The 27,476-nt window shown below is 37.4% G+C and overlaps 1 protein-coding gene across 1 annotated transcript in view; it reads right to left on the bottom strand.

Moving 5' to 3' along the window:
• TNPO1 (transportin 1) overlaps positions 1 to 16,905 on the bottom strand; it is a 94,233-nt gene extending 77,328 nt beyond the window's left edge. The window contains exon 1 of the mRNA XM_044267371.1: positions 16,807 to 16,905. Within this exon, the coding sequence (XP_044123306.1) occupies positions 16,807 to 16,821 (15 nt within the window). The 5' untranslated portion in view covers positions 16,822 to 16,905. The remainder of the gene's footprint in view (positions 1 to 16,806) is intronic.
• Positions 16,906 to 27,476: the final 10,571 nt, after the last annotated feature.

Genomic DNA, 27,476 nt, shown 5'->3' on the forward strand with positions numbered 1-27,476 from the left:
GTCCCTGAGAGATATCCAAATGGGTGGAGAATAAACCGAGTAGGAAGATAGAGAAAACCAAGAATAAAGCCAGCTGCCAGTTCAGGTGTACATCCTTTTTACAGACAGCATAATTCCTTACTCATCTACTTCTGCCTGTTCCCTGCCTTTTCCAAATTATACAATTTTGGTTTTGAACACTGGCAATCACTGCCCCTGCTGCCATCGAGGGAAAAAATTCCTTGTAATATTTGTTTCCTGAATACTTTACACCTGTGAGAGATATAGACCGAGTGGCAATTTACTCTCACTATGATGTTAGCTTTCAATTAATATTGGTTTCCCAAGACTAGCACAGTCTGCATGTCAAAGAACCTACAGTATCTCTTACACATTTCCAGGAGGCACCACAATTTAGAAATATGGTGGATAAACACATGACTTATTTGAACAAATACAAAAGGGAGCTCCTAGCATATCAGAGCAATACAAAGTCAGATGATGCAACAAGATAGTAATACATTAATTACCTAGAAAACTATTTTAGAACCAATAGACAACACATGAAAGAAAATGCACAAAATACAAGAGCAAATAAACCTGGGAAAATACTGAATAATGAGATAGAATTTTTAGACTAATTAGCAAAGATAACTTTATAACAATAATACCCTATGGCTGCTGAAGATATGATGAATCAACTCCAACAAATTGCTGAAGGTAAACTGACAGAACTCAGCAACCTGTAGTAAGAGCCATACGCATTTTTTTACCCTTTGTCCTCATGATTACACTTCTTAGACTGTATCTTAAGAATCCTAAATAAAGAAAAAAAAATGTTTTTGTCAAAGAGTTTATCCTGGGATTATTTCTAATACAGCAATAAATATATGCATAACCATTCAACTGTTGGGTTATTATGCAGTTATTCAAAAAGATGGTTAATTTCTGTAATGATATGGAAAATGTTTATGATTATAAAGTGAAAAAAGTGATAAAAAGTTGTATGTAGAGAACAACTACAAAGAAGTAAAACATGTGTAAGATAAAGACAGATCTGTTAAATGAAAGAGACTAGAAAGAAACAATGAAAAGCTAGCAGTGGATTAGTGTTAAGATTATGGGCCTTTTCTCTTTTTAAAAAATTTTCAATACTGTGGTTTTATTACCTTGAAAATGAAAATAAGTAATAAAAATCTCCAAAAGTCTAATTGTTTGAAGTCATATATAGGACAGGGCAAAAACCCTAGAGAATGTTCACAATAATGACAGAATCATCAAAAAGCTTAAATCATACCCTTTCTACTTGTTAAAATGTCAAGATGTGAAATATAATTTAGAAAGATTTATATGAAAATGCTTAAAGGTTATGGCACTTAAAGGGTTAAACTTTGTGGAATTACAGAAAATTGAAATACTTGCAAAACTTTTTCCTCGATTATGCCATTAAAATGAGTAGACACACACTTATAAGATAGTGGAAATAAAAAAAATCTTTATAGTAATTGAAAAAAGAATTATACCAAAGAAGCTATTTTATAATCCCAGAGACCTAGTCTTATAAAAAGAATGGAAGTTTTAGTTTTACTAAATGATGGGAATTATTATAGTTTCTACATTTCTGATTAGTTTTTTAGATTACAGTTTAAATATCTTATATGCACAGAAAAATTTTTAATGTTATGATAACAAATTAATATTAGGATTTACTTAAATGTTTGAATGAAATACTAAGTAATATATATACACAGAAAAGTAAGACTACTACAAAATTTGAAACAAGAATACCAACATTTTGTTTAATATAAAAAAAATTTCAGGGCACCTGGTTGGTTTAGTTGATAGAGCATTTGACACCTGATCTCAGGGTCTTGCATTCAAGTCCCACATTAGGCCTGGAGACTACTTAAAAATTTCAATCACCTCTCATCAAGTTCCTAATTTTTCAAAACACTGATACACAATTCTAGAAGTATCACTTAAAAGAATCAATAAATATCTTGATTAAACCCTATGTGGAACGAGAAGAAAAGAAAATCCCACAAAAATATAAAAGCCAAAAGTAAATTAAATTTTAGCTTAGAAAAGAGGGTTGATAATTCTTCTACAATAGTTCTTAAGACCTTTGTGGAAAAAGTTCTAAAGAGTCTCTCAGTAATCACAAGTATGAAAATTACATGCAGAATTTACTAGTGTATAAGAAAATTTCAACTGCAGAAATAAGTGAGCACATACTACACATAATTTAAATTTGTCATGAAGCATATACTAAACTGATAAAGGTTACAGAACTGATTCTTTTCATTTTACTAGTCAATTATTTGTGTTATGTATCATTTTTCTCCTTAAGAAAATAATTCATAAATAATTTAAAATTAAAACCTTCAGAAAATAGTAAATAAAAACTGTTCAAGATTTAAAAAATTGTTAGAATACCAACGGATTCTTCATCTACTTTTCTGCCTAAGGAAGTTAATGTAATAACTAAGAAGGGATGGAAAACAAACACATGTTTATCAATCATCTTCACTTGAAACCAATGGTAAAGTTCTGCGTATCTATGTGGTCTATGAGATAGATAACCATCCATAAGTACACACTTGTAATCAGTAGACAAAGGAGTCTAAAGAAAGCTTCAAAAGCACACATTATTTCCATTACACTAAACTGATTCTTAGGGAAAAAAATAAATTCATTTATTATAAAAAACAGAACAAAACACTTTTCCTACATGATTTTCTTGGAGTATAGCTGGATACACAGAAAGCAAATCTTTGCCACATGAAGTATTTCCACGTTCATAAAATACATAATCTCCAGTGAACTCTTCATTATGCTTTCTTACAGTAGTATGCATATTCTAGAAGGAAGGAACTCCAGAAATTAAATCAACAGGCAAACATTCAGTAAGCACTGATAAATGTGGGATTTTATAGCTGGAAATTACAAGCACAAATTCTTAAGATTTCTTTATGTTAATAAGTTCAACAATTCAAATCATTGTGAGGCATTTGAGGAATCTGATTCAAAACATTTAAGATGTCCAGGAGTTTGTATCTCCAAGATTCAGAAAATGATAATTTTACCTGAAATCACAATTTTGTCCTGATCGCTGAGCAACTGAAACTCTACTAGAATCTCATGGAAGTATGAATGTATCAATTCTGTTTTACAAATAAAAAACTGTCTGCTGTGTACCAGATCAGCAGGCACCAACGCCAAAACAAAAGCCCCTACCCTCTAGGATGTAAGGGGAAAGTAAAGCTGGGATTTTTATTAGAGCTGTTTCCTTTTTACGCTTCAACCTTTTATTTCTCTACCAGCTTTTAAGATTCCCCATCAAATTCCTACATTAAATCTTAAACTACTATATCACACTCATGAATCTGAGCTTATTATTTGCACTAAAACAAGACTCCAGGAAAGCCTCCTACTTTTACAGTTTTTCCAAGTGTTTCATCCTTGACTTATGGAAGGATGAAGTATAAGGCCAGGAGAAAGATGGGTGACACAGACCCTTGAAATCACAGCTACAGCCTTTCTGGAGCTAACAAACCCATTGTAATTTCATGGAGCTTTAGGACCAACTGCTTCAGACCATGGGTCTTTAAACCTTCTATGCCACAAAGAGCCAAAATAACATCAGGAAAAAAAGGCGTGTCAGAGATCTGGGGCACTTATTTCACTTCTTCCCTATAGGGAGGATAGCAGCCTGGCAATCCTACACAAATCACTTAATACTCATTTGGTTCATTTCCCCAGCTATACAGCAACTAAAGACCATGGTCCTCTAAGCTTCTAGAAGTGAAACATTTTGTTGATTATAAACAATCAGTCTGGTCATATTCCACACATAAAAGCAAGATTTTCTTCTTTATACTTGCTACTGAAAGCTCTCCAAGCCTTCAGTGAAACTTGTATTCAACTCAAGTGTTCAAATGTAGTTATGGGACTACTAAGTTACATGTCATTTGATTCTTTCTGCAAATACTTGGGCTCTTGTATCAGGGCACTTCTTACAGAAGTCATATTCAATAGCAAGAACAATCTTTAGTTGAAAATGTCAGAAAATGTTATCATAACTTGGGTTTCTACCCAACAGAAGTCTTTACCCATTAACCCTTTAAAACTCTAATAGAGATGATGTAAAGCATTATCCAACTAAAAATCCAATGCCTGGGTGGCTCAGTCCATTGGGCTTTGGGCTCTTGGTTTTGGCTCAGGTCATGAATCAGAGTCATGAGATTCAGCCCTGCAAAGGTCAGGGTCTGCACTCAGTGCAGAGTCGGCCTGAGAATCTTTCCCTCTCCTTCTCCCTCTTCCTCTGCTCCTCCCCACTGCTTGTGAATGCTCTCAATCTCTCCCTCTCTCTCAAATAAATAAAATCTTTTAAAAAAATCCAATGGAGCATTCTAATTCCTGTTCTGCAGTACCTGTGGTCAATGAGCCACTGTTTAATGCTCTCTTCCTAAATTAAGTCTCATAATGTTTTCTAATAATGGTTAAACAAGTAGCATTTTATGAGCTTAAATAAACTCTTTCTGAAACACATCAGGGCTCTTTAGATCATGCCCATATACTTCCAACTGAACTCTATCACAAAAGAATTAACCAAGTATTTTATTTTGCGTTTCTTTTTTTTAAAATTTTTTTTTTTAAGATTTTATTTTATTTATTTGAGAGAGAGAGACAGTGAGAGAGAGCATGAGCGAGGAGAAGGTCAGAGGGAGAAGCAGACTCCCCATGGAGCTGGGAGCCTGATGTGGGACTCGATCCCGGGACTCCAGGATCACGCCCTGAGCCGGAGGCAGTCGTTTAACCAACTGCGCCACCCAGGCGTCCCTTATTTTGCGTTTCTAAAGAATCAGCACCAATAGCTCTGAAGACATATAATTTATGCCAAAGGCTGGAAAGTTTTACATACAAAGTTTTTGGGTTTTTTTTTAAGATTTTATTTATTTGACGAGAGAGAGAGAGAGAGAGATTACAAATAGGCAGAGAGGTAGGCAGAGAAAGATGGGGAAGCAGGCTTCCCGCTGAACAGAGAGTCCGATGCGGGACTCGATCCCAGGATCCTGAGATCATGACCTGAGCCGAAGGCAGAGGCTTAACCCACTGACCCACCCAGGCGCCCCAGGTTTTACATACAAAGTTTAAATATCTTCACTTTTCTTGCTTTTTCTTCAGTCCTAAAGCTCATCAGGGTGACATATTAAACCCTGATCCACCACTACAAAGAGTTATAATGCAGATCTAGAAAGTTAAAATCATCCTTTCGATAGAAGGCTCATTGCCTCTGATCTTTATATTTGACTTATTAGTCCACTTCAAATAGGAAATTTCAGATTTTTCCATGCACTGCTTGAGAGGCACTGTAGTACAGAGCTTAAGAGTGCAAACCCGAGGGACACCTGTTTGGCTCAGTTGGTTAAGCATCTGCCTTCAGCTCACCACATCAAGAGCTCCTTGCTAAGCAGGGGGACCTCTGATCATGCATGCGCGCTCTCTCTCTCTAGCTCTCTGACAAATAAATAAAACCTTAAAAAAAAAAAAAAAAGGAGTGCAAACCCTGGAATTTCTCTGCCTGACTTTGCGTTTGTTCCTGCCATTTATTGGTCAGAGAAAGAATAATTAACCATGGGGTAGTTATGAGGATAAAATAGCCAAGTTTCAAAAAAAAAAAAAAAACCAACAAAAACAAAAAAACCAAATCCCAAACCAAAAAACCTCTATTAAAAAAAAAAATTAAATGTAATATAAAACCCTGGCTGGATCCTGTACTAGAGGAAAAAACGTTATGAAGAATGTTACTAGGAGCAGTTTGCTGACTCAGCTGGTTAAGCACCCAACTCTTGATTTTTGACTAAGGTCATGATCTCTGGGTCGTGAGAATAAGCCTTACACTGGGTTCCACGCTCATGATGCAGAGAGATTGCTGGAGATTCTTTCTCTCTCTCCCTCTGCCCCTCCCCCCTGCTTGTGCATGCTCTCTTGCTCTAAAATAGGTAAATAAATAAATAAGTCTTTATTTAAAAAAAAAAAAAAGCTACTGTTACAAGTGACAAAACTATAATACAGAAGGTAAAAAACTTAAATTTCCTCAATTTGATAACTATATGTGGCTTCAGAAGAGAATATCCTGGCTTTTAAGATATACACGTTAAAGTATTGAAGGGATAGAGGCAAGATGCATGAAACCTACTCTCAAATGATCAAAGGAAAATTGTGTGTGGGGGGGTAGTGGCAAAAAAGAATGTGGCAAATGTAAACAACTGGTGAATCCAGGTAAGGTGTATTTGGGAACTGTATGAATTACTGCCACAATTTTCCTCTAAGTTTAGAATTATTTTAAAATAGTATCTTTAAAAAAACAGCTTTGACTCCAATCCCCTCCACTATCACTCAATTTCTCCACTTCCTTTCATTCACAGAACCATTTTTTTTTTAATTTAAAGATTTTTAGAAAATTTATTTATTTGACAGAGATCACAAGTAGGCAGAGAGGCAGGCAGAGAGAGAGGAGGAAGCAGACTCCCTGCTGACCAGAGAACCCGATGCGATGCGGGGCTCGATCCCAGGACCCTGAGATCATGAACTGAGCCGAAGGCAGAGGCTTTAACCCACTGAGCCACCCACGCGCCCTTTGCAGAAACATCTTGAAAGGTCTCTACAGTCACCATGTCCCCATCTTTACTCCACTCCAGTGAGAATGAGATTTCCTTGTTGCCAAGGCAGTGATTTCTTCCTGGCCTTAACACCATTCTTCCACAGTGTTGACACAAGCAACTGTTCTTTTCCTTCCTAGCCTCACATCTCACTGGTTTTCTTTTTACTTCATTGGCTGCTCTTTCGTCAGTCTCCTTTGCTGGCCCCCTATCTCTAAATACCCAAGGTCCCTTTCTTTTCTCTGTCTATATAATCTTCATTTAGTCTGTGTCACTGAATAGCACTCTGACCTCCACACTTAAGCATCAATATTTTATAAGACATACTCCTTTGTTTGTGAAATGGGCATCTAAACTTTATTGGCTGAATCACAACTCTTGATACTTCTCCTCATCCCATTCATATCTGCTTCTCCTCTAGTTGCCTATGTCACTAAGTGTTCATCCAGCTGTTCAGGCCTTTCCTTTATGTTCCACATTCAAATCAACAGTCGGTGCTGTCAAGTTTTACCCTAAAATATACTCTGAATCTGACCAATTCTCATCTCCTCCAGGCTGCCCTAAGTCCAGGTATGTAGGATATACTAGCATGTTCTACAAGAGAATGTTCTACTAAAATGGGTTTTCCTTGCCTTTCTGTTTTGTCTCCTCGCAGCCCATTCTCTGAGATGAAGCAGCAAAAATGATGTCAAAGCTGCAATTAAATCAAGTCTTCCAACCATCAAAACCTTCCAAGTTTCTCATCACACTTAAACTTCACGTTCTTAGCACAGCCTATAAGACTGTACCTACAGAGACTAAGTAAATAAATAAATAATTACAAAACCCCTTTCAAAATATGCCTTCGCTTTCCTATTCATTATATATAGCTCTACTTCATTACTAATTGCAATATGAGTTACTGAATACTTAACCTATTTATAATTTTGTACTATTATAAGCAATTCATTCATTTAACAAATATTTACTGAATGCCTACTATATTCTAGGCACTGTTCTAGCTGCTGCAGATAGAGCAATAAATAAAACAAAAGATCTCTGCCCTCTTGGAGCTTACATTTGTGTGGGAGGAAAAAGACAATAAACAGAATATACAATGCAAACTGTGTCTGCAAAGGGCCAGATAAGTAAATGTTCCAGGTTTTGCAAGTCACATGTTGTATATTATCGATTTTTGTTTTACAACCCTTTAAAATGTAAAAACTCTTCTTAGCTCACAGACTGCACAAAACAGGCCAGAGGGCAGTGGGGCTCTTGCTTGCTGACCCCTGATAATAGCATTATAGAAGGGTATGTATTATGCAAAAAATAAAAAGAGAATCCAGGATAAGGGGGATGAGAGAGGGTAGGATGCAGTATTAAAACGGGTGTTTAGAGAAGGTAAGACCTGACCAAAGAACAGAAGGTAAGGCCAGTGAGCCAAGTAGGTGTTTGGGGAAAGGAGATTTCAGACAACTGAATCAGCTAAAGCAAAGGTCCTAAGTAGGAGCATGACTGATATATTTTTGATATAGCAAGGTGGCCAGTGAGCAAGGAGGGAACTGGAAACAGGAAATAAGGTCAAGGAGGTAAGGAGAAAGAGGAGTGGGTTGGGCAGATTATATAGAGCCGTTGTCGGCCACTGTAAGCACTAGATTTTCTAATCAAGAGAAGAGTCAATGCAGCGCTCTAAATGAAGAAGCAAAAGGGTCTGTCTTAATTTGAAAAAGGCTAGTTCTCACCACTATATTGAGAAAAGGCTGTTGGAACAGACTACGATAGAATGGGGAGACAAGATAGTAACCTATTTAAACAGTATTTATGACAGCAGTAGCTTGGATCAAGTTGGTAGTACTGGAGAAGGCAAGGCACAGTAAAATTCTGGATGTATTTTGATGCATAGAAAAAAAAAGTCTGTCCTGAAAGAACGGATATGAAGAGTCAAAGAAAAAGCAAAGTCAAGGATAATGCTATGATTTTAGCCTGAGCCATGGGAGGGATGGAGCTACCACTGACAGAAATGGGGAAAATCTGTATATAAAGTAGGCACTGGGGAGGAAGTTTAGGTTAGTTTTGGACATCCTGAGTTTGTTGTACATTATTAGACATTTAGGTAGAGAGGATGAATAGGGAGTTGAACATGTGAGACTGTAATTAGAGAGAAGGGCTGAAGATTTAATTTTGCCTGTTGCCTGTATTTAAATGGCATAAAAGCCAAGAGACTAAATTAAATAACCAATGAAATGAATACTGATAGGAAAAACAAAGAATAGAAAACAAAAAGCAAGGTCTGAGCCCTGGGGTTCTCCAACATAAGTCTGTGAGAAAAGGAAAGGAGAATTATAAGAGGCCAGGACAGAGGTAGAAGATAAGCAGGGGTGTGTGGTATACTGAAAAGTAAAGAAGAAAGCGTTGCCAGGATAAGGGAACAAACAGCTCTGTCAAATGTTGCTGATAGGCCAAGTAAGATGAACAGAATCAATGGCACATGGCATTTGATAACATGGAAGTTATTGGAGAACACGAGCTGCTCCAGCAGGAATGCTACAGACAAAAGCCTGACTGCAATGGGTTTAGGAGAGTATATGGGAGGGAAAAATTTGGCATACCAAGTGTAGAAAAGTCTTTTGAGGAATAACGCTGCAAAAAGAAATCTGAAAAATGAGGAAATGGGGTGAAAAGTGAATCAAGGTATTTTTTTGTTGTTGTTTTGTTTTTCGCTTTTTTTAAATTTATTTTTTATTTATTTTCAGCGTAACAGTATTCATTATTTTTGCACCACACCCAGTGCCCCATGCAATCCGTTCCCTCTATAATACTCACCACCTGGTACCCCAACCTCCCACCCCCCGCCCTTTCAAAACCCTCAGATTGTTTTTCAGAGTCCATAGTCTCTCATGGTTCACATCCCCTTCCAATTTCCCCGAACTCTCTTCTCCTCTCTAACTCCCCATGTCCTCCATGCTATTTGTTATGCTCCACAAATAAGTGAAACCATATGATAATTGACTCTCTCTGCTTGACTTATTTCACTCAGCATAATCTCTTCGAGTCCCGTCCATGTTGCTACAAAAGTTGGGTATTCGTCCTTTCTGATGGAGGCATAATACTCCATAATGTATATGGACATCTTCCTTATCCATTTGCTTTTTAAATAATGGGAGAAATAACAGCATGCCTGTTTGCTGATAGAAATAATTCAATAAAGATGACATGGCAGAAGAGAAGCTGAATCAGTGTCCTTGAGCACATGAGAGAGGATGGGATCTAGTACAAAAGCCTTTGTGGGACACTTTCTTTGAAGATCAGAGAAAAACCACAGTCAAGGATAACTAAGATTTAAGCCCAAGCCACAAGAAGGATGGAGTTGCCACTGACAGAAATGGGGGATTTGGGGTCATAGTAGAACACACAAAATTGTAACTACAGAAGGACTGCAGTTACTAACAAGGCAAGGGGACATCACGATGGGAGTAAGGAACTGAGACAGGGTAGACAAGCCCGGGAGGAAAGGTCTAGGAATGAGAGGACAGGGTACTGGAAAGATTAGTTATGTATATTCTTTGCAATTTCATTATAAAGACAGGCAGTCTGAAGAAAGGGCAATGAGGCTGGAGCTAAAATAACTAAAGAACGAAGAGGAATGACCTGGAAATCATCGATATCAATTATGCTATCAATAGTCGGTAACAATCATAAGGGGTAATGGATTACATAATCTGAGGATTTTTGAGAGAGAAGGGAGGGAGAATAGTCCAAAAGCAGCCAAGAGATGCATAGCAGACACCCTTCTCACCTCCAGGAATAGTGATAGGGAGAGTTACAGGAAAGGAAAAAACAAAACAAAACAAAATGAAAAAACAGCCACAACGACACAGTACAAGTCAGGTTTCCATATGAGCATGAAAGTGAAGGGAATTTTTAAGAATAGATTGAGGCTGGACTTTGCAGATGTTGGACTGTACCAGTGGGAACAGAAGAAGGGTATACAGAGTTAGAAGAGTTTGGGATGTTCGTTTGTTTTAAGATTTATTTATTTGAGAGAGAGAAAGAGGTGGGTGGAGAAGATTCCTCAAGCAAGCAGACTCACTGCTGAGAGCAGAGCCCAACAATGGGGCTCGATCCCAGGATCCTGAGATCATGACCTGAGTCAAAAGCAAGAGTCGGATACTTAACGGAATGAGCCACCTGGGTGCCCCTGCTTTTTGTTTGCTTTTAAAAGATAAATACAGAGGGGCACCTTGGTGGCTCAGAGGGTTAAGCCTCTGCTTTCAGCTCAGGTCATGATCCCAGGGTCCTGGGATCAAGCCCCACAGACTCTCTGCTCAGCAGGGAGCCTGCTTCTCCCTTTCTCTGCCTGCTTCACTGCTTACTTGTGATCTCTGTCAAGCAAATGAATGAAATCTTAAAAAAAAAAAAAAGACAAATACAGACCATTTCATGAACTGGAGTGTGGATGATGAAAGGTAACCTGGAAGTCTGGAGGTTCTGTGGCTGCTGAGAGATCCTTGAACACAAATGTCTCCTGATACACCCACATGCTTCTCTGAGAAATGGAAATTGCTGGGTCAAAGTGTTTTTGCTTGAAAATTAACATGGCTTTACTGATTTATTTAATGTACGAGTTTCAGTACAACCCTGCCAATACATACTAGCAAAATTTTCTCACTTTTCCAAGTATAATGGGAAACAAAATCTTCACCATTTTACCTTGCACTTCCCTCCTGGTGGGGGAGAGCATTATTTCATGTTAGCTCTCTGTATTTCCTCCTCTGTGATTCTGGCCATTTAAGAAATTGAGTTGTCTTTTCCTAATGGTTTATAGTGCTTCAAAAGAAACTGGTTTTGGTTTTCTTTTTTTAAGGTTCTATTTATTTACTTGAGAGAGAGAGAGTGAGCGCACATGAGAAGGGAGACGGTCAGAGGGAGAAGCGGACTCCCTTGTTGAGCAGGGAGCCCGATTCAGGACTCGACCTTAGGATTCCAGGATCATGGCCTGAGTTGAAGGCAGACGCTTAACCAACTCAGCCACCCAGGCACCCTGTTTTTCTATTTTATTCCATTCCTAAATGTTCACACAAATCAGTGTTGTGAATTTCTTGTTTCAAATATTCCAATGGCTCATGCTAGGCCCAGTAGGTTATTTCCTCCTCAAATCCCTCTACTATTTATTAGAGATAATTAAGACCCACAAGTCAAATTGGTCAAACCCTTTAGTTTCTGTACTGTCCTTGTTTTTGTACTACATTTGAGATGGTATGGCTCACAAAGCAGAAAATATTTACTATTTAGTTCTCTACAGAAAAGTTCGTGGATTCCTGCTCTGTACCTTTTAGGGCCCCTAAACTACTGGGAGATTTGGGAACACAGTAGGTCCTTATCTTAGCTGACAGTCTCTGAAATGCTGCTCCTATTCCCCTGAAATGCCTAAGTCACTTCTCCCACTCTCCACTTGGAACCTATTACTAGTCCTGCTGGATGCCTCCAGATTTATACCATAAAAGCTGTAACTATACTTTGTTGTACTTTTTCATTTACTTCTCTCTCTCCAGTAGTATATAAATCTCTTAATGAAAAGGGACAATATCAGCACTAATAAATGTTAAGCAACTGAATAAATGACCACATTTAAAATCCATCATAATTTGCCATCTTTCTCATAATTTTCCTGTTTTCTTATGCTCCAGCCAAAACTATTATTTTTACTTAAGTATTTTTCAAAAACATTATTTTTAATGGCAGCATATTAATTTTATGACTATTTCTTTACAGTTTTGGTGAATACCACCTATTTCTAATCATTCATGTGTATCTACTTAGAATGTTCACAATTTTGTGAAGTATTTCTCTGATTTAATTCCCTCCTTAGTAAAGACAAGAGCAATGAAATCTTTGTTTTTCTGAGATGACCCTTTTTATCTATGGCAGCCACTTCTGCACCTGAGGATTAAGGGGATTTGCCAAATATTATTTTACTAATGGCTTCAGAGTGATTCAAAGTCAACTATAAAATCCAGTTAAATTTTTTTCCCTTTAGTTTTCAGTATGTAATTAATTTCCAACAGCTTGTGGGTAGTCTTATTCTCCTTAACTGAAATATCTCTATGATTTTTTGGTTGTTGTTGTTATTTCTCTATTAAGACCTTAGCTAAGTTTGGCAGGGGTTTTACTAAACTGTTTTTCAATTTGGTTACTTAACAGGCCATTGTCACTTCTTATATAGATGCCCCAAATCTGATGGGATTTTTTTTTCTACCCTATTTGTGTTGAGGTCGTTACTAAGAGTGTTTCACCACAAATCATTTTAGAAATCAGCTTTAAATACCCATTACCAATTACATCTCATTCAGGTAAGGATATTTTTTCCCTTTGTAAAATATATGCAGATATTTAAGCCATGTCTGGTTTATGTCATTTACCCATTCATTACTTCCAGGTCAAATTTTACTATCTTTGTAATATGGTCTATGATCTACAATTATTAGCTCCATTAAATTATAGTAAATTATAAAATTCATTATAAGGTTCTGTACTCATTTGATATATGTATTCATTATGAGATTCCTAATATGTATATTATCTAAAATTTTACAAATAAAGGACATAAGCTTTGCAATCAGGCAGATCTATATTCAGATTCACCTTGAAAACTCTGGAAGAACTCACCTATCTATAGGTAACTGCCATGCATAATACAGGGCTATGATAAGGAGCAGAATGTATGTAAAAGTAACAATGGATGATAAATGCCTACAAATAATGCCTTGCATACTACAGGGAAAAAATGTTAATTTACTCCCTCTTCTTTCCCATCTCAAGCAATAATAAGATCAATAAATGCTGTGCTCCTCAATTTAGCTTAAGCCCATTATTAAATTCCCTTAATTAAAAGCAAAATGGGAATATGGACCATGAGCTTTGGATGTTCATATACTCCAACCCAATATTTTCACTTTGGAGGATCTATCTTAATGAAATAATCTAAAACCCAGAAATTTTTTCATGTACAAGGATGTTCAGTGTAGTGTTTCTTAGAACTGCAAAAAAAAAAAAAAAAAAAAAAATCAGAAACTTGTCAATTGTCCAATAGGAAAATGTTTAATCATGAGAAAGTCACATTATGTGGTCATTTTAAAAGATGCTGACAAAATAATTAATAGCATGCGAAACTGCTTATGATGCTATGTGAAAAAAGCAGAATGCAAAGTTATTCATATAGTAAAGTCTCAACTATATAAAAATCAAAATAAACAGAAAAAATACTGGAAGAAAATGTATCAGAGGGTTTACAGCAGTTATCTCATAATCTAGATACTAGTGATTATAATTTTATGAGTTGTTTTCTAACATATTAATGATCGTTACGATGATAACAGCAGTTATTATTTATGGAGTGTCTACTACATCAGGCCCAGTCCTAAAGAGCATACTCATTTAATCCTCACAGAATTGTGAGATGAGAAAATCTGAGGCACAGTGAGATTAAATAATTTGCTCAAATTCACACCTAATTTCAGAAGGTACCACGATCTGAATCCAAAAAGTCTGGCTCTAGAGCTCCTATTCCTAACTGTAACATTCAAAGATTTGCTTTGCTTTTAAATTTTAACCATTAAAAAGGCACATGTCAACTCAAATCCTGCAGTCTTTCAGTTACCAGCTTTCTTTTAGCTTTAGGCATTCCTTCAGTTCTGAAATCAAATAACTGCTCTGCATCAGGTGTCATTTTGGAGTTAAGACATAGCCACCATTCCTCTATAGGTTCTATGTACTCCAGAAACTTTTAAGACAAATCTGCATCCCTATTTCCTATTCCATTATCTCATTTAACCACTAAGACTCATTTAACCATTCTTAGTTATTACACCTACTTTCAGTACTTCCAAAGAATTCTAGTAAGGAGGTCCAGAGTTAACAAAGTTTCTAGGAACTCTCTCCTACACCCATCCATATAACTACAAATCTAGTTACCAGCCTTACAGACATCCATCTTCCATCATAAAGTTCACTCACCCTATGACCCAGGACACATCTCTCACTTGCCAACTCTCACTGGATATCTACCATAGGACTGGATGAATGGGACCAACTGAGAAAGATTTGTGGAATTTTTTTGTCTCTGATCCCTATTTTTGAAGATGGCATTATTCTCTACTGTTTTTGAAAACAATTATCAGTTAATCAATCACTTTGATTCTTTCAGCTTTCTCACCCTTTTGCTGGTAAACCCAATTGATTTTTTGGAACAAGAACTTTTGGGCACCAATATATGTATTCAATTATCAATCCCAAGAAGAAATATTCACAGCTTATACCCTCGGCAATAAAAACAACTCTCACTTAATTGCTGTGCTCCTCTCTGCATTTTACACTTGATAAACCTATATCATGACCTATGTCACATGTTTTGCCTTCCTTTATTAACCAAATTTCTTTTCTTAAAAACAGTATTTGCAGAATCCAACATGGATAAAAGTCAGCAATTCTTCTAAAGAGAGTACATTTACATTTCAATGCAGTTCATTTACAGTATTTAGAAAAACTGAGTTCATGTGAAGGCTTTAACATTATACAAAAAAGAAAAACTGGTCATAAAAACAATGAATACAGTATCAAATGTTGATAATGGAAATATTTACAACCAGGATCATATATATTTTTGCTAAAATCTTATCCTGCTCAAAATATATAATGGTAATAAGCTTGATTACTTTGAAAGATTTTTATAGACATTTCAGCAGAAGGAATTTAATAATTCCCTGAATACCTAGAGCAAAAATGTAACTGATCAAGGCTGATGGAGGTGGGGGCCCATTATAGGAAAAAGAAAATGAAGCTCTAATAGTTCATCAGGCTAACATTAAATTAGGTGAAGTAAAAACCGGACTGCTAAACTGTTATGCATTTATGACTACAGGAGGAGTAAAAAAGAAATCTGCACCTTTGAACCACAATCTCCTTTTTGCGGCTACAAGTTTTCAACTTGGTGGAGGCATTCTCTAAAAATGGTGTGCAGAGTAGGATAAAAAGAGAAAACATAACTTTTTCCCAAAAAAAGGAATGCGTCCCTTTTTCACTAAGTATAACTTATTTGCCATTCAAATAGGAAGGCTCTGATGTAACAGGGAAACTTAAAATCTGAAAGGTACTTTTGTTATCCTAAAAATGAGTAGCTCAGAATAGCCATCTTATAATCTCACATTTCCAAATAGCTATTAGGCCATATAACTTTAAAAAAAAAAAATCTTTAGGCTGAAAAATAAAGTACTATTTATAATCTCATCACTGAAGTCATCACTGTTTCAAGGCAGGATTGTTATTAAGCTTCTTAATACAACTGTCAAAATCAATTTGTGGACAGCCGCCAAGTTCAAATTTCTACATCTGTTGATGGACCAAAGTAATTAGTGATCGTTAAGATAACGGACTTAAAGGCTAAGCAATCTTTGCAACATCCAGTTGGTTTTTATAGCCGGTAGACAAACAATCGATCCTTTTTAAAGGAAGGAAGCCGTTTCTTTTTAATCGTGGTAGCCGGTCTGCTCCTCAGCAGCTGTTCCCTTTTCCGTGTTCGCGTGGGAGAAGTACAAAACCGTGTAAGTGCAAAAAACAAACCCACGCGAAGCCCGTACAAACCTTAAAATTATGTAAACACGTCGTGAGGCCAAGAGGCCCCAGGGGGCAAAAACAGCCCAGAGAAAGCGATCAGCCAGCTGAGTGTGGAGGCGAAAATGTGTGCGGGCCCCGGACGCCAGGGCAGAGAGGGCCGGGCAGGGACAAAGACGGGCCATCCGGGGCAGCGCCCGGCAGTGCCCCAAAGCGCCCAGAACCGGCAGGAAGTAGCCGTCCTGGGGCGGCGACTGCGACAGCAGGGCCCTCAAACGCCGCGTCTAACAAAAAGCGCCCCAGCGAGAAGGCTCTCCCCTTCGCACCGCCCCCACAGGGCCCAGGCCCTGACCTCGGACACCTGAGGAGCGCTGCCCGACCCCTGCCAGTGTCCCGCAGGACGCCCCGGCCGGCAGCTGTTGGGCTTAGAACCGCGCCGCCGCCGCCGCCGGGCTCCAAACGGCCGGGAGGGCGGCGGGTCGGGCGCCTCTCCCCGCAGCCCGTCAGGCAGCTTCGGAACAGCTGCCCTCCCCTCCCACCCTCCAGTCTGGGGCCGCGCACCCTCAACGCCACCTACCCGGTCCCACACCATCCCAGAGGCCTCCGGCGCTCGGGCCCTCTGCCGTAGCGGCGCTGCCTCCCGTCCGGGGCCTGAAATGGCTGCGGAACAAAGAGAATCTGGGCTCCGGCGAGCGCGGGTCCGATTGGCCGGGGGGCGGGGCCCGCCTCGGGAACGTTCGGCGGCGGTCGCCTAGGCAACGGCGGCGCGGCTGGGAAAAGCTGGGCCTGCGAGGCCTGCGGACCTGCGCCTAGCGGCGCGCGGCGGTGGTTGCTCAAGCCGAGCTATCGCCCGCCGTTCAGCGCGGTGAAGCCTCGACCAAAATGGCCCTGGAAGTGTGGATGCTTGGGGGCTGTCCAGGGCCTCCTAGCATGACGACCCTACGCCAGCGAACTTCCGTACCCCAGGAGAATCGCCCAAGTGACAGCCCTACCCCGGGAGCTTACTTAACACGGAGCATGCCACCAGTCCCCAATAATACAGTTCCAAAGTCGCTGGTAAAATAAATAAATAAATAAATAAATAGGCGACTTCAGTAGATGGAGATGGGCAGAAGGCTGCTTGCTAATGTTGCGTGATTGACTTTTGAGGTCTACTGCACCTAGCATGTCAACTGCTCTGTATGTTAAAATTAATGCGTTTATAGAATTTTTACATGTCCTAGTGTGTATTCAAATAAAACTAGTTTCTTGCTCTTAGAAATAACAAGCCCTTCTCTCCGTAAGCAACCATCACGAGAAATTAAAATGTCTTCGGTTTTCAGAACAGAACATAATTCAAAATGGGAGAGATGGCTATTTTTATACTCAATTATGATAATGGTAATGATTGATAAATAACAGTTCTCTTACCCACATTATTCTTATATATAAATGAACTATACGTGAATTTTTTAATTTGCATAGCTGGATAATCATTATATCCTACGGTGATGATGCCGCTTATAATATTCTTCCTCATAAGATCAACTTGTGTAAAATGCCGGCAGTTTCGACTATCCTATTTGCAAGTGCTGTGTATATCACGTTTTGAAAATGTGTAGCAGTTGTTGTCTTCCAGGCATAGTCTAGATAAAAGTACAGTACTGGTACTAGAAAGTTTCTTAAATTTATATTGGTATAGGTTATTTGTTAACAAACTTGCTAATAATTTTCATTTGCAACAAGTCATTTTACAAAACAATTTATTTCACTTAAATTTTGAGTATAGGACTATTTTTATGATTAGGAAATGGAACATAGTAAGAAAAATATTTTAAATAACTAAAATGCTCGTAAGTATGAACCCACCATTCCTAATGTTAATTTCATAGCACTTGGATACAGGAGCATGCAGCAAAAAGAGATCTCTAAATGGGAACAGATTGCAAGAAAAAAAATACTTAATGCAAACCTTCCGAAATGGTTGTTTAGTGTATCTGCAGGAACATTTATCCAGAATATGTATATTTATCCAAATAACAAAAAGGGCTTATTTCTGCATTTGAAAAGTCCCACTGTGGGACTTTTTTGGGACATCAAGGGAGCCCTGATCTGTACAAATCAGTTGTGTGGTATCTGCATTCTACTTTGCTAAAGAAATGTAATAGGAATTCTTTCTAAATGTAAAGGTTAAGCAAATAATGATGGATGTAAAGAACTACTGACAAAGCAATTACTCAGGAATTCACCTGAATAATACTTTGGATTATTATATATAATAATTGAAATTAACTTAAGAAAATGAAGTATTGTTTGGTGTATGTAAAAGGTTTTATTGACCAAAATCTTTTGAAAGAAAAAATATTGATTATCAAATGTTGTGAAATTGAGACTGAGTAAATTACTGTACATACTTCTATGAAATTTAAATGAAAGCGAATTAAAAATTTAGTATGAAATAGTTCTGCATTGAATGAAGAGATGATTCTATATAAAGCATTTTTGTCTCTACCTTCTAGGTTAAATTAAAAATAGATGTTTTAAACAGTAGATCTTCTTACCATTAACAAGGGTTTATTAACATGGCTTATTTTATTTTTTCTGTTATTTGTTTACCCTTTGCATACTTTGCACATGAAATAGCAGCTATTCAGTAATATTTTCTTTTTATGCCCAAATACAAAGCAGCAGAACTCCTGTAGTAAAACTTTGTCAGTATTTTTTAATGACATATACTTAAGTTAAAAGCGGTAAATAACTTAAACTTTTAACCCCCAAATCTATTACACATACCCTATATTTAAAATTTCTGCATTAATTCTTTTCTTAGGTAAAAAAAAAATGGACAAAGATAAAAATAAACAATGGTAGAAATTACAAAATAGCATTAAGGGAGAAACATACCTATAAACTTTCCCCTTGGAAGAAAAAGATGCTTACTCTGTCAATGCAGCATTGTCAAAACAAGCATGAAGCTGGGAGGCAGAGGGCCTGTATGCAGATGCTAGCTTTACCACTTATGAATGCTTCCCATTCAGCCTTTTGAGCTTCACCTGTCTTAAGCGGGATTAAATAAGATAAAGTATATTAAGAGCTCATTAGCAGAGTGCCTGGCAGATAGTTAGAGGACAATGAAAGATAGTATTACTAGGTATTAATATATATAAAAGAACAGATATTTGAGAAGGAGGAGTGGTGATTGAAAAAAATTATAGGTTTGGAAATCTAGAAATAGTTAAGTATCTTTAATAGGAAATTGTTCGTGAATATATAGATACACAGTAAAAGAAGTGAAATAATCTTTTAGATACCGCCAATCTTTTAAAATAGAATACTTCTGGAAATATTCCCATTGTATACTTTGAGAAAGATGTGGGGATTCTCATTATAATCTTTAATACTAGACAGTTTCAGGAATCGCCTTCCATTGCAGTATCTTCAGATTGGCATTAAGGAAAAAAATTTTTTTAAGTAATTATTTAGAAGAATTTAATTCAAAATTTTGAAAGAGAACAGTTATTTACATATTCAGAAATGTGTAAATAATCTAGAGGCATTTTTCATTTAAAGCAAACCCAGTATACTGTTTGAATGTACAAAAAAGATAAATTAGAGAGTTATTATTATCTGGGAAAGGATTAACTTCAAAGTTCCCTCAACTATTAATGTCTCTCAGTGATTAAAATATGAGTCTATTTATAAAAAGGTCTACTTAGACTTCTACTTCTGGGAAGATGAAGTAGACCTACTTTTCCCTATTCCTCCTAGTAAGTACAATTATGTGCCCCTAAACATTACATATAAAACAAACATGAAGACTCTGAAAGATGGAAAGAAGACAGACCAGCAAGGACCTCAAGACCCAAGCAACAACACAAGGTGGTTCCCTGGGTTTTTTGGGGTGTGTGTGTGTGTGTGTGTGTGTGTGTTTGCCTCCTCTATCTCAGGCTTAAAATTGAAGGAGTTGGCAACCTGAAAATTCCAGTGGTTCAGACAAAGAAATCCCTAACAAAATAATGCTCACTTTAGCTGAAGAACGAGAAAAGAGGCAGTACAAAAGATTAACAAACAAACAAACAAAAAAATGAACAAACAGAAACCATTTAGACAATGACCAATAAAACTAAAGAAAAGCAAACTACAGGAAAAGATCATGACCACTCCTCCTCATCCCCCACACAAATCAGCAAAGGTCTGGTGGAAAGCCTGGACTTCCTCATTCACCAGACTGTAAAAAGGTGCTTCAACCCCATCTCCCATCCTATGGTGTCAAAGAAGTTAGGTAGACAGCCAGGACTTTCTTCCCACTGACCAGTAATGGGAGAGAGAGACAGACAGACTTGGGTGTCTATGGAGGCCAAGTGAGGAACTTAGACTACTCTCCAACCTGGCAATAAGGAGGTGGTGCCTGTTCCCCACCCCCACTTCCTCTAACAGTGCTTTGTCAGAAAAAGCCAGCTGAAATAGAATATTTAAATAAAATCCAAAGCCTTAGAACATGATACCTCAAATGTTTAGGTTTCAATTAAAAACTGCTCATCTTAACAAGAACCAGAAATTTCTCAAACCGTGCAAGAACAAAGCCAAAAAACAACAAAAAACAACTAATAGATGACAAATCCAAGGCAAGAGATGTTAGAATTATCTGACAAAGATTTTAAAGCAGAACTGAAACACTTCAGTAAGCAACTACAAAAACACTTGGAACAAATGGAAAAAATAGAAGATGTAAAGAATGACTGAATAAAATTTTAGACCTAAAACTCAAAACAGCCATAATAAAAAACAAAGTGGATGGGTTCAACAACACAGTGGAGGAGACAGAGGAAAGAATCACTGAAAATGTAGATAGAACCATAGAAATTACTTAATTTAACAATGGAGAGAAAATAAATTTAAAAAAAAAAAAGAATAGAATCTCATGGAATTAGTAAGAGGTCTAACACTCATATCCTCAGAGTCCTGGAAGAAGAAAAGAAAGAGGGTGACACTAAAAATAATAGCTGAAAACTTAAGAAATTTGACAAAAGACATAAACCTACAAACTTAAGAAGCTGAATAGAGTTGCAACAAAGGTGTTAAAACAATAAAATGGGGAAAGACTGTTTTCAACAAAAAACAGTCCTGAGACAACTGAGTATCCACATGCAAAAGGCTAAAGCTGGATCTCTACCTCATGTAATAGTACAAAAATTAACTCAAAATGTAAGAGCTAAGTATAAGAGCTAAAACCAAATGAAAGAGCTAAAACTATAAAATTCTTAGAAGAAAGCATGAAAGTAAATATTTATGACCTTCAGTTAGGAAAACTGAAGACTTGTTAGATACAATACCAAAAGCACAGGCAACAAAAGAAAAAACTAGATAAATTGGACTTCATCAAAATTTAAAATTTGTGTTACAAAGGATACCATTAAGAAAGGAAGTAAAAAGATTACCCATGGAATTTTTTTAAATTGCAAATAATCTATCAGATAAGAGACTTGTGTCTGGAACAAAGAATTCTTAAATCTCAATAATAAAAAAGATGAATAACCAAATTAATAAATGGGCAAAGAATCTATATATCTCCAAAGAACCTATACAAATGGCTGATAAGTATAGGCAAAGATGCTCAACATTATTAGCTTTTAGGGAAATGCAAATTAAAATAATGAGATACCCCTTCATACCCAGCTCTAATAAGAAGGACAGGTAATACCAAATATTGGCAAAAATGTAGAGAAATTGGAACTCTCATACGTTGCTTGTAGGGATATAAATGCTACAGCTGTTTTGGAAAACAGTTTGGCATTTCTTCAAACAATTAAACATAGATTTACCATATCATCCAGCAATTCCACTCCTCATGGAAATGAAAACATATGTCTATACAAAACTTGTGCACAAATATTCACAATAGCATTATTTATAAGTGGAAAATGATGGACTCAAATCCATCAGCTGATGAATGGATAAATATATCCATATATGGAATATTAATTAATACTAAAAAGGAATAAAGTACTAATACATGCTACCCTGACAACATGCCTAGTGAAAGCATTCACTTACAAAAGACCATATATCTTTCTCTCTATATCTAGAATAGGCAAATCTACAGAAACAGAAAGTAGATTCATGGTTTCCAAGGATTTGAAGAGAGAAAATACAGAGTGACTACCAAGAGATACAGTGTTTCTTTTGGGGGTGATGAAAGCAGTTTAAAATTAGATAATGGAGGTTGTTCAAGTCTGTGAATATACTAAAAACCACATTATAATACATTTTTAAAGGGCAAATTTTATAGTACATAAATTATATCTCAATATAAGTCATTTAAAAAAATAAACAAATGAAATAGGATTAACCCAAAGAAATTCATGACAGGACCCACTGTTCAACTTCTGCACACTAAAAACAACTTCTGCACACTAAAAACCTCAAAGACAGGAGCAAGAAATGACATTTTACCTGTAAGGGAAAAGCAATTTGAATGACAATGATTTCACATCAGAAATCATGGAGTCCAGGGGTTCCTGGGTGGCTCAGTTGGTTAAGCATCTGCCTTTAGTTCAGGTCATGATGTCAGTGTCCTGTGATCGAGCCCTATGTCAGCTCCATGCTCACTGGGGAGTCTGCTTCTCCTTCTCCCTCTACCCCTCCCCCCCCAACTCATGCACACACTCTCTCTCTCTCAAATAAATAAATAAGTAAATAAATAATACCTGTGTTAAAAAAAAAAATCATGGAATCCAAAAGGAAGTAACACTACATTTTTCAAGTGTTGAAAGGAAGGAACTATCAACCCAGAATCCTATATCTGGCAAAAATATTGTTTAGGAATGAAAATCATAACATTTTCAGAAAAAGGAAAACTAAAATGTTTTTGTAACTAGCAGATTTTTTGTAAAAGAATGGCTAAAGGAAGGTATTTAAACAGAAAGGAAATCATAAAATAAAGAGTGAGAGAAGGAAGAAAGAATAAGTTGGGCAAAAATATGGGTAAATATAATAAGTTTCCCTTCTCTCTCTTTTTTTGAAATGACTTACTTATTATTTTAGAAGGTGAGCAAGAGTATGTGATTGGCGGAGGGGCAGAGGGAGAGAAGCTAACATCCCTCTGATGGTGAAGCTCCATCTCACAGACCTGAGATCATGACCCAAGTGGAAATCAAGAATCAGATGCTTAACTAACTGAGCCAACCAGGTGCTCCTTCCTTTTCCTTGAATCTTCTAAATGATGTCTGATGGTTGAAGCAAAAATTTTAACATTGACTTAATGTGGTTCTAAATGTATGAGAGGAAATATGTAATGTAATTATAGTATTAAATGGAGAAGGTGAAGAGACATAAAAGGAGACAAGTGCTCTACACTTTACTTGAACTGGTAAAATGACACCACCATTATACTGGGATAACTTACACATTCATAATATTTATTAAATAGAACACATATGTATTATATGTAATGCATACAATATATAACTATAACTATATATATAATGTACCAGCTAGAGAAACCAGTCAAAAATTATGTAGAGATACATTCAAAAACATTACAGATAACTCAATATGAAATTCAAAAAATGTACAATAACTCATAGAAAGGCAGAAAAACAAAAATAAAAAACAATAAACAGAAAGTAAAATGACAGACTTAAAGCCCATACATATAAATAATTATATTAAACATAAATGGTATATAAACATCATTGTATTTTGATTGGCAGAGTGGATTAAAATTTGAGCCAAGTGTCATCTACAAAAGACTCACTTCAAATGTAATGTAAAAGCAGATTGAAAGTAAATGGAAATAATAACGATAAGAGCAGAAATCACGGAGATTGGAAACAGGAAAAACAGAAGAGAAAAATCGATGAAACAAAAAGCTTCTTCGGAAAAAAAAAAGCAGTAAAATTGATAAACCTCTAGCAAGACTGAGAAAAAAAACACAAAGTGTGCGAGCGTGTACTCCCTCTCTCAAATAAAGAAACAAAATCTTAAAAAACAAACAAAAATAAAAACTAGTCAACATCATTAGCCATCAGAGAAATGCAAATTAAACCACAAGAGATGAGATATCCCTATCCACTTATCCGAACGGCTGGTGAGAAAAGAAAAAAAACCAAAAAACAAAACCACACTACCCAAATCTGAATCACTCACACATTGCTGCTGGAAAGATAAAATGGAATAGCCACACTGGAAAACAGTTTAGCACTTTCTCAAAAAACTAAACATGTGATTACCATATAATCCAGCAACTACACTCTCGAGCATTTATCCTAGAAAAAACGAAAACTTGCTTTCATACAAAACCTGTATGTTTATAGCAGCTTTATTTGTAACAGCCCCAAATTAGAAACAACCCAGATGTTCTTTGATAGATAAATGGTTACCATAGAATACTGCTTAGAAATAAAAAGAAACAAACTATTGATACACACAACAACTTGGATGGATTTTTGGAGAACATTCAGTGACAAAAGCCTACCCCAGGTTTCTCCTAGCGAAGAACATTTATCTGCTTGATCTCCTTCCAGGCTTCTCTTTCCTCTATCTTCAACCTTTCCCTCTCTACTGGATCTACAACATTTGCTAATTTAAACTAGATGTGATTTTACTATTAGTAAGAGTTGAGGGGTCCTACATTAAGAAAGAGGGCAAGATTCCATCAAATTCAAAAGTTTTTTTAGGGTTGGAAGGAGAATGTGTTTGCCTATCTTATGTCAGAGAAACACAAAGTTCAGTCAAGGGGTTCACCGCAATAGAAGACACAGACTTCATTGAATAGACTGGGGCTGTCTACTACGTGGAGTTTGGGTGCCACAATGAGCAGATTGCCAAGTTCTGACCTCTCTACCATAAACTAGAAATAGGGCTCAGTATGTTGCATCAGTGTTGCTGGGAAGACTCCTCTCTAAGTGTCCTGGCCCTAAATTTCTAGTCATTATGCAGTCTTAAGCCAGCTAAGAACAGAGTGTGTTAGGATTAGATTCAGCAGCAAGTGACAGAAAACTCATATCAAGATAGTAATTTATCTCTCATATAAACCATAGGCAGTTCACAGCTGGCCTGGAAGGTTCAAAATTACCAGGGATGGAGGTTCTTCCATCTTGCTGCTTTTGTATCCTTAGCATGAAGCTCCCTTCTCATGGTTCAGTATGAATTCCCAGGTTTTACCTTGGGGATTTATAACCACATCCCAGCCAGTGGAAAGGGGGAAAAAATAAGGAGAGGTGTATGAGCCTTCCTTTGAGAAATGAATCCTTCTGATTTCATTTGTCATCAGCTAGAATTTTGTCACTTGTCACATACCTAGCTTAGCATCTAGGCCTTACTCCATTCTCAAAGAAAAGTACATGTTTACCTCTCACTCCGCTCCAGGGCCTCTCAGAAATCACATTCTGCCATTCTTCTGAAAACCTCCTCAAGGGCTTCCAATAACTCCTAGAATACAGTCCTTATCACAGTTATGAAGCCCTACATGATCTGGCCTTTGCCTACTTTCTGACCTCATCTCCCACCTGTCCATTACTTGCAGACCTGACTGCAGCCATACTGTCCCGCAAATATACTGAGCTCATCTCCACCTTTGGTTCTCAACACCTGCTGTTTTCTCTGCTGAATTGCTGTCCCCCTTCAGGTTGCAAACATCCTGCTAGTTATTTCTTGACCAACCTATTAAACCTCTATCTTCTCACCATGAAATTTTATTCATTGCACTTATCAGTATCTGAAGTCATATTCTGTATTTGTTTGAGGTTGTGCATGTCTTGCACTAAAATGCAGACTTCATTAGAACAGGGACTTCTGTCTCTCTTATCAACACATACATTCTTAATGTTAAGAACAATGCCAGGCATAAAGTAAGAACTAAATAAACAGTAACTGAGCAGAGGAGTGGATGAATGTACTACCAGCTTGACGTAGGAGTGCTGACAATACCATCTCCAGCTCTGGCCCTCCATCTCGTTCATGCCCTCCCCATGACCTCCCTTGGCGGTTCGTGTTCCAGACTCATTGGAGGTTAACGTATGCCCCGACCAGAATGCAGGAAGGCTTGTTCTGATCCTCCCTAAAGTTGTTTAGATAACTTGTAGAGCCAGCTTCCTTTTCCTCTCCTTTGGCACATGGATGATGTCACCTTAGATAACCACATCTTCTTTGCTCTATAAATTTGTGGATTAAGACCAGAACTTTGCAGAAAATACAGTGGTTTAGCACCTAGATCACCGTCCACCTGATCCCCTCTCCCTCTTCACAAGCAAGTGACCTTGAGTAAAACTCTCCGTCAAAGGTATGGGTGGTTCGCTTCATTTTTTGCCTCAAAGTGCCTTCTCAGTCTGGAGGAATCTTCACTGTCCCCCCTCCACCTTCTAACACTTGGTGAAGCTAGCTAGCTATTAAGAGAATCCATAAATAAATGGCTTTATTTCCACGCTAGCTAAGCATCTTTCTGATTATAACTTAGCTTTCCACCCAAATTTGATTAATGGAGAAAAAACTGCTCCAGGCATGTTTAGACACTGACATTTTGGTTCTTCATGTATAAGTCTCCCTGCATTTGGCTAAGGAGAATTTGCTCCTGAGAAGTAGATCTACCTGTGTTTAGAGTTTTGCTGGGTGACCCCTGATCTTGCTGGGGACCTTTTCTTAGAATAGCAGTTGGGACCTCCAACTTTGGTCCATGGTAACCCTATCAAGGTAAAGGCCTTGTGTGAGGCCCTGACTAGGAGAACAGTTCTGCTTCCTCTGAAACATTTTAGGTTTATTTTTATCTTCAACTTGCAAAACTTTAAAAAATATATATTTTATTTATTTATTTGAGGGAGAGAGCATGAGTGCACATGAGTGGGGGGAGGGAGGGACAAAGGGAGAGAAAGAAGCAGACTCACTGCTGAGTATGGAGTCCCCACACAGGACTACATCCCAGAACCCTTCAACCTGAGTTGAAGTCAGACACTTAACAAACTGAGCCACCCAGATGCCCCAGCTTATAAGACTTCTGAGGAAGACATCTATCAAATGACATGTCACCAGTTTAACATTTAATCCCCTTCCATTTGCATGCTTACAATACAACTTTGATTTCCTTTTCCTTCGTTGAGAAGTAGTGAACATGGAGGTTGAAGACAAAGCTTTAGTGCTGGGCACAGGTAGATTCAAATTCTTTGCCGTCCTGGAGATGTTGAGCAACCTTTAGAATCCTTGGTTTCTGCATCTGTATGATGAGAGTAATAGCAGTGGCCACCGACTAGGGCTGTGGAGAGCGTGACGAGAGAC

This window comes from Neovison vison, chromosome 1 (assembly GCF_020171115.1).
Source record: "Neovison vison isolate M4711 chromosome 1, ASM_NN_V1, whole genome shotgun sequence".
NCBI lineage: Eukaryota > Metazoa > Chordata > Mammalia > Carnivora > Mustelidae > Neogale > Neogale vison.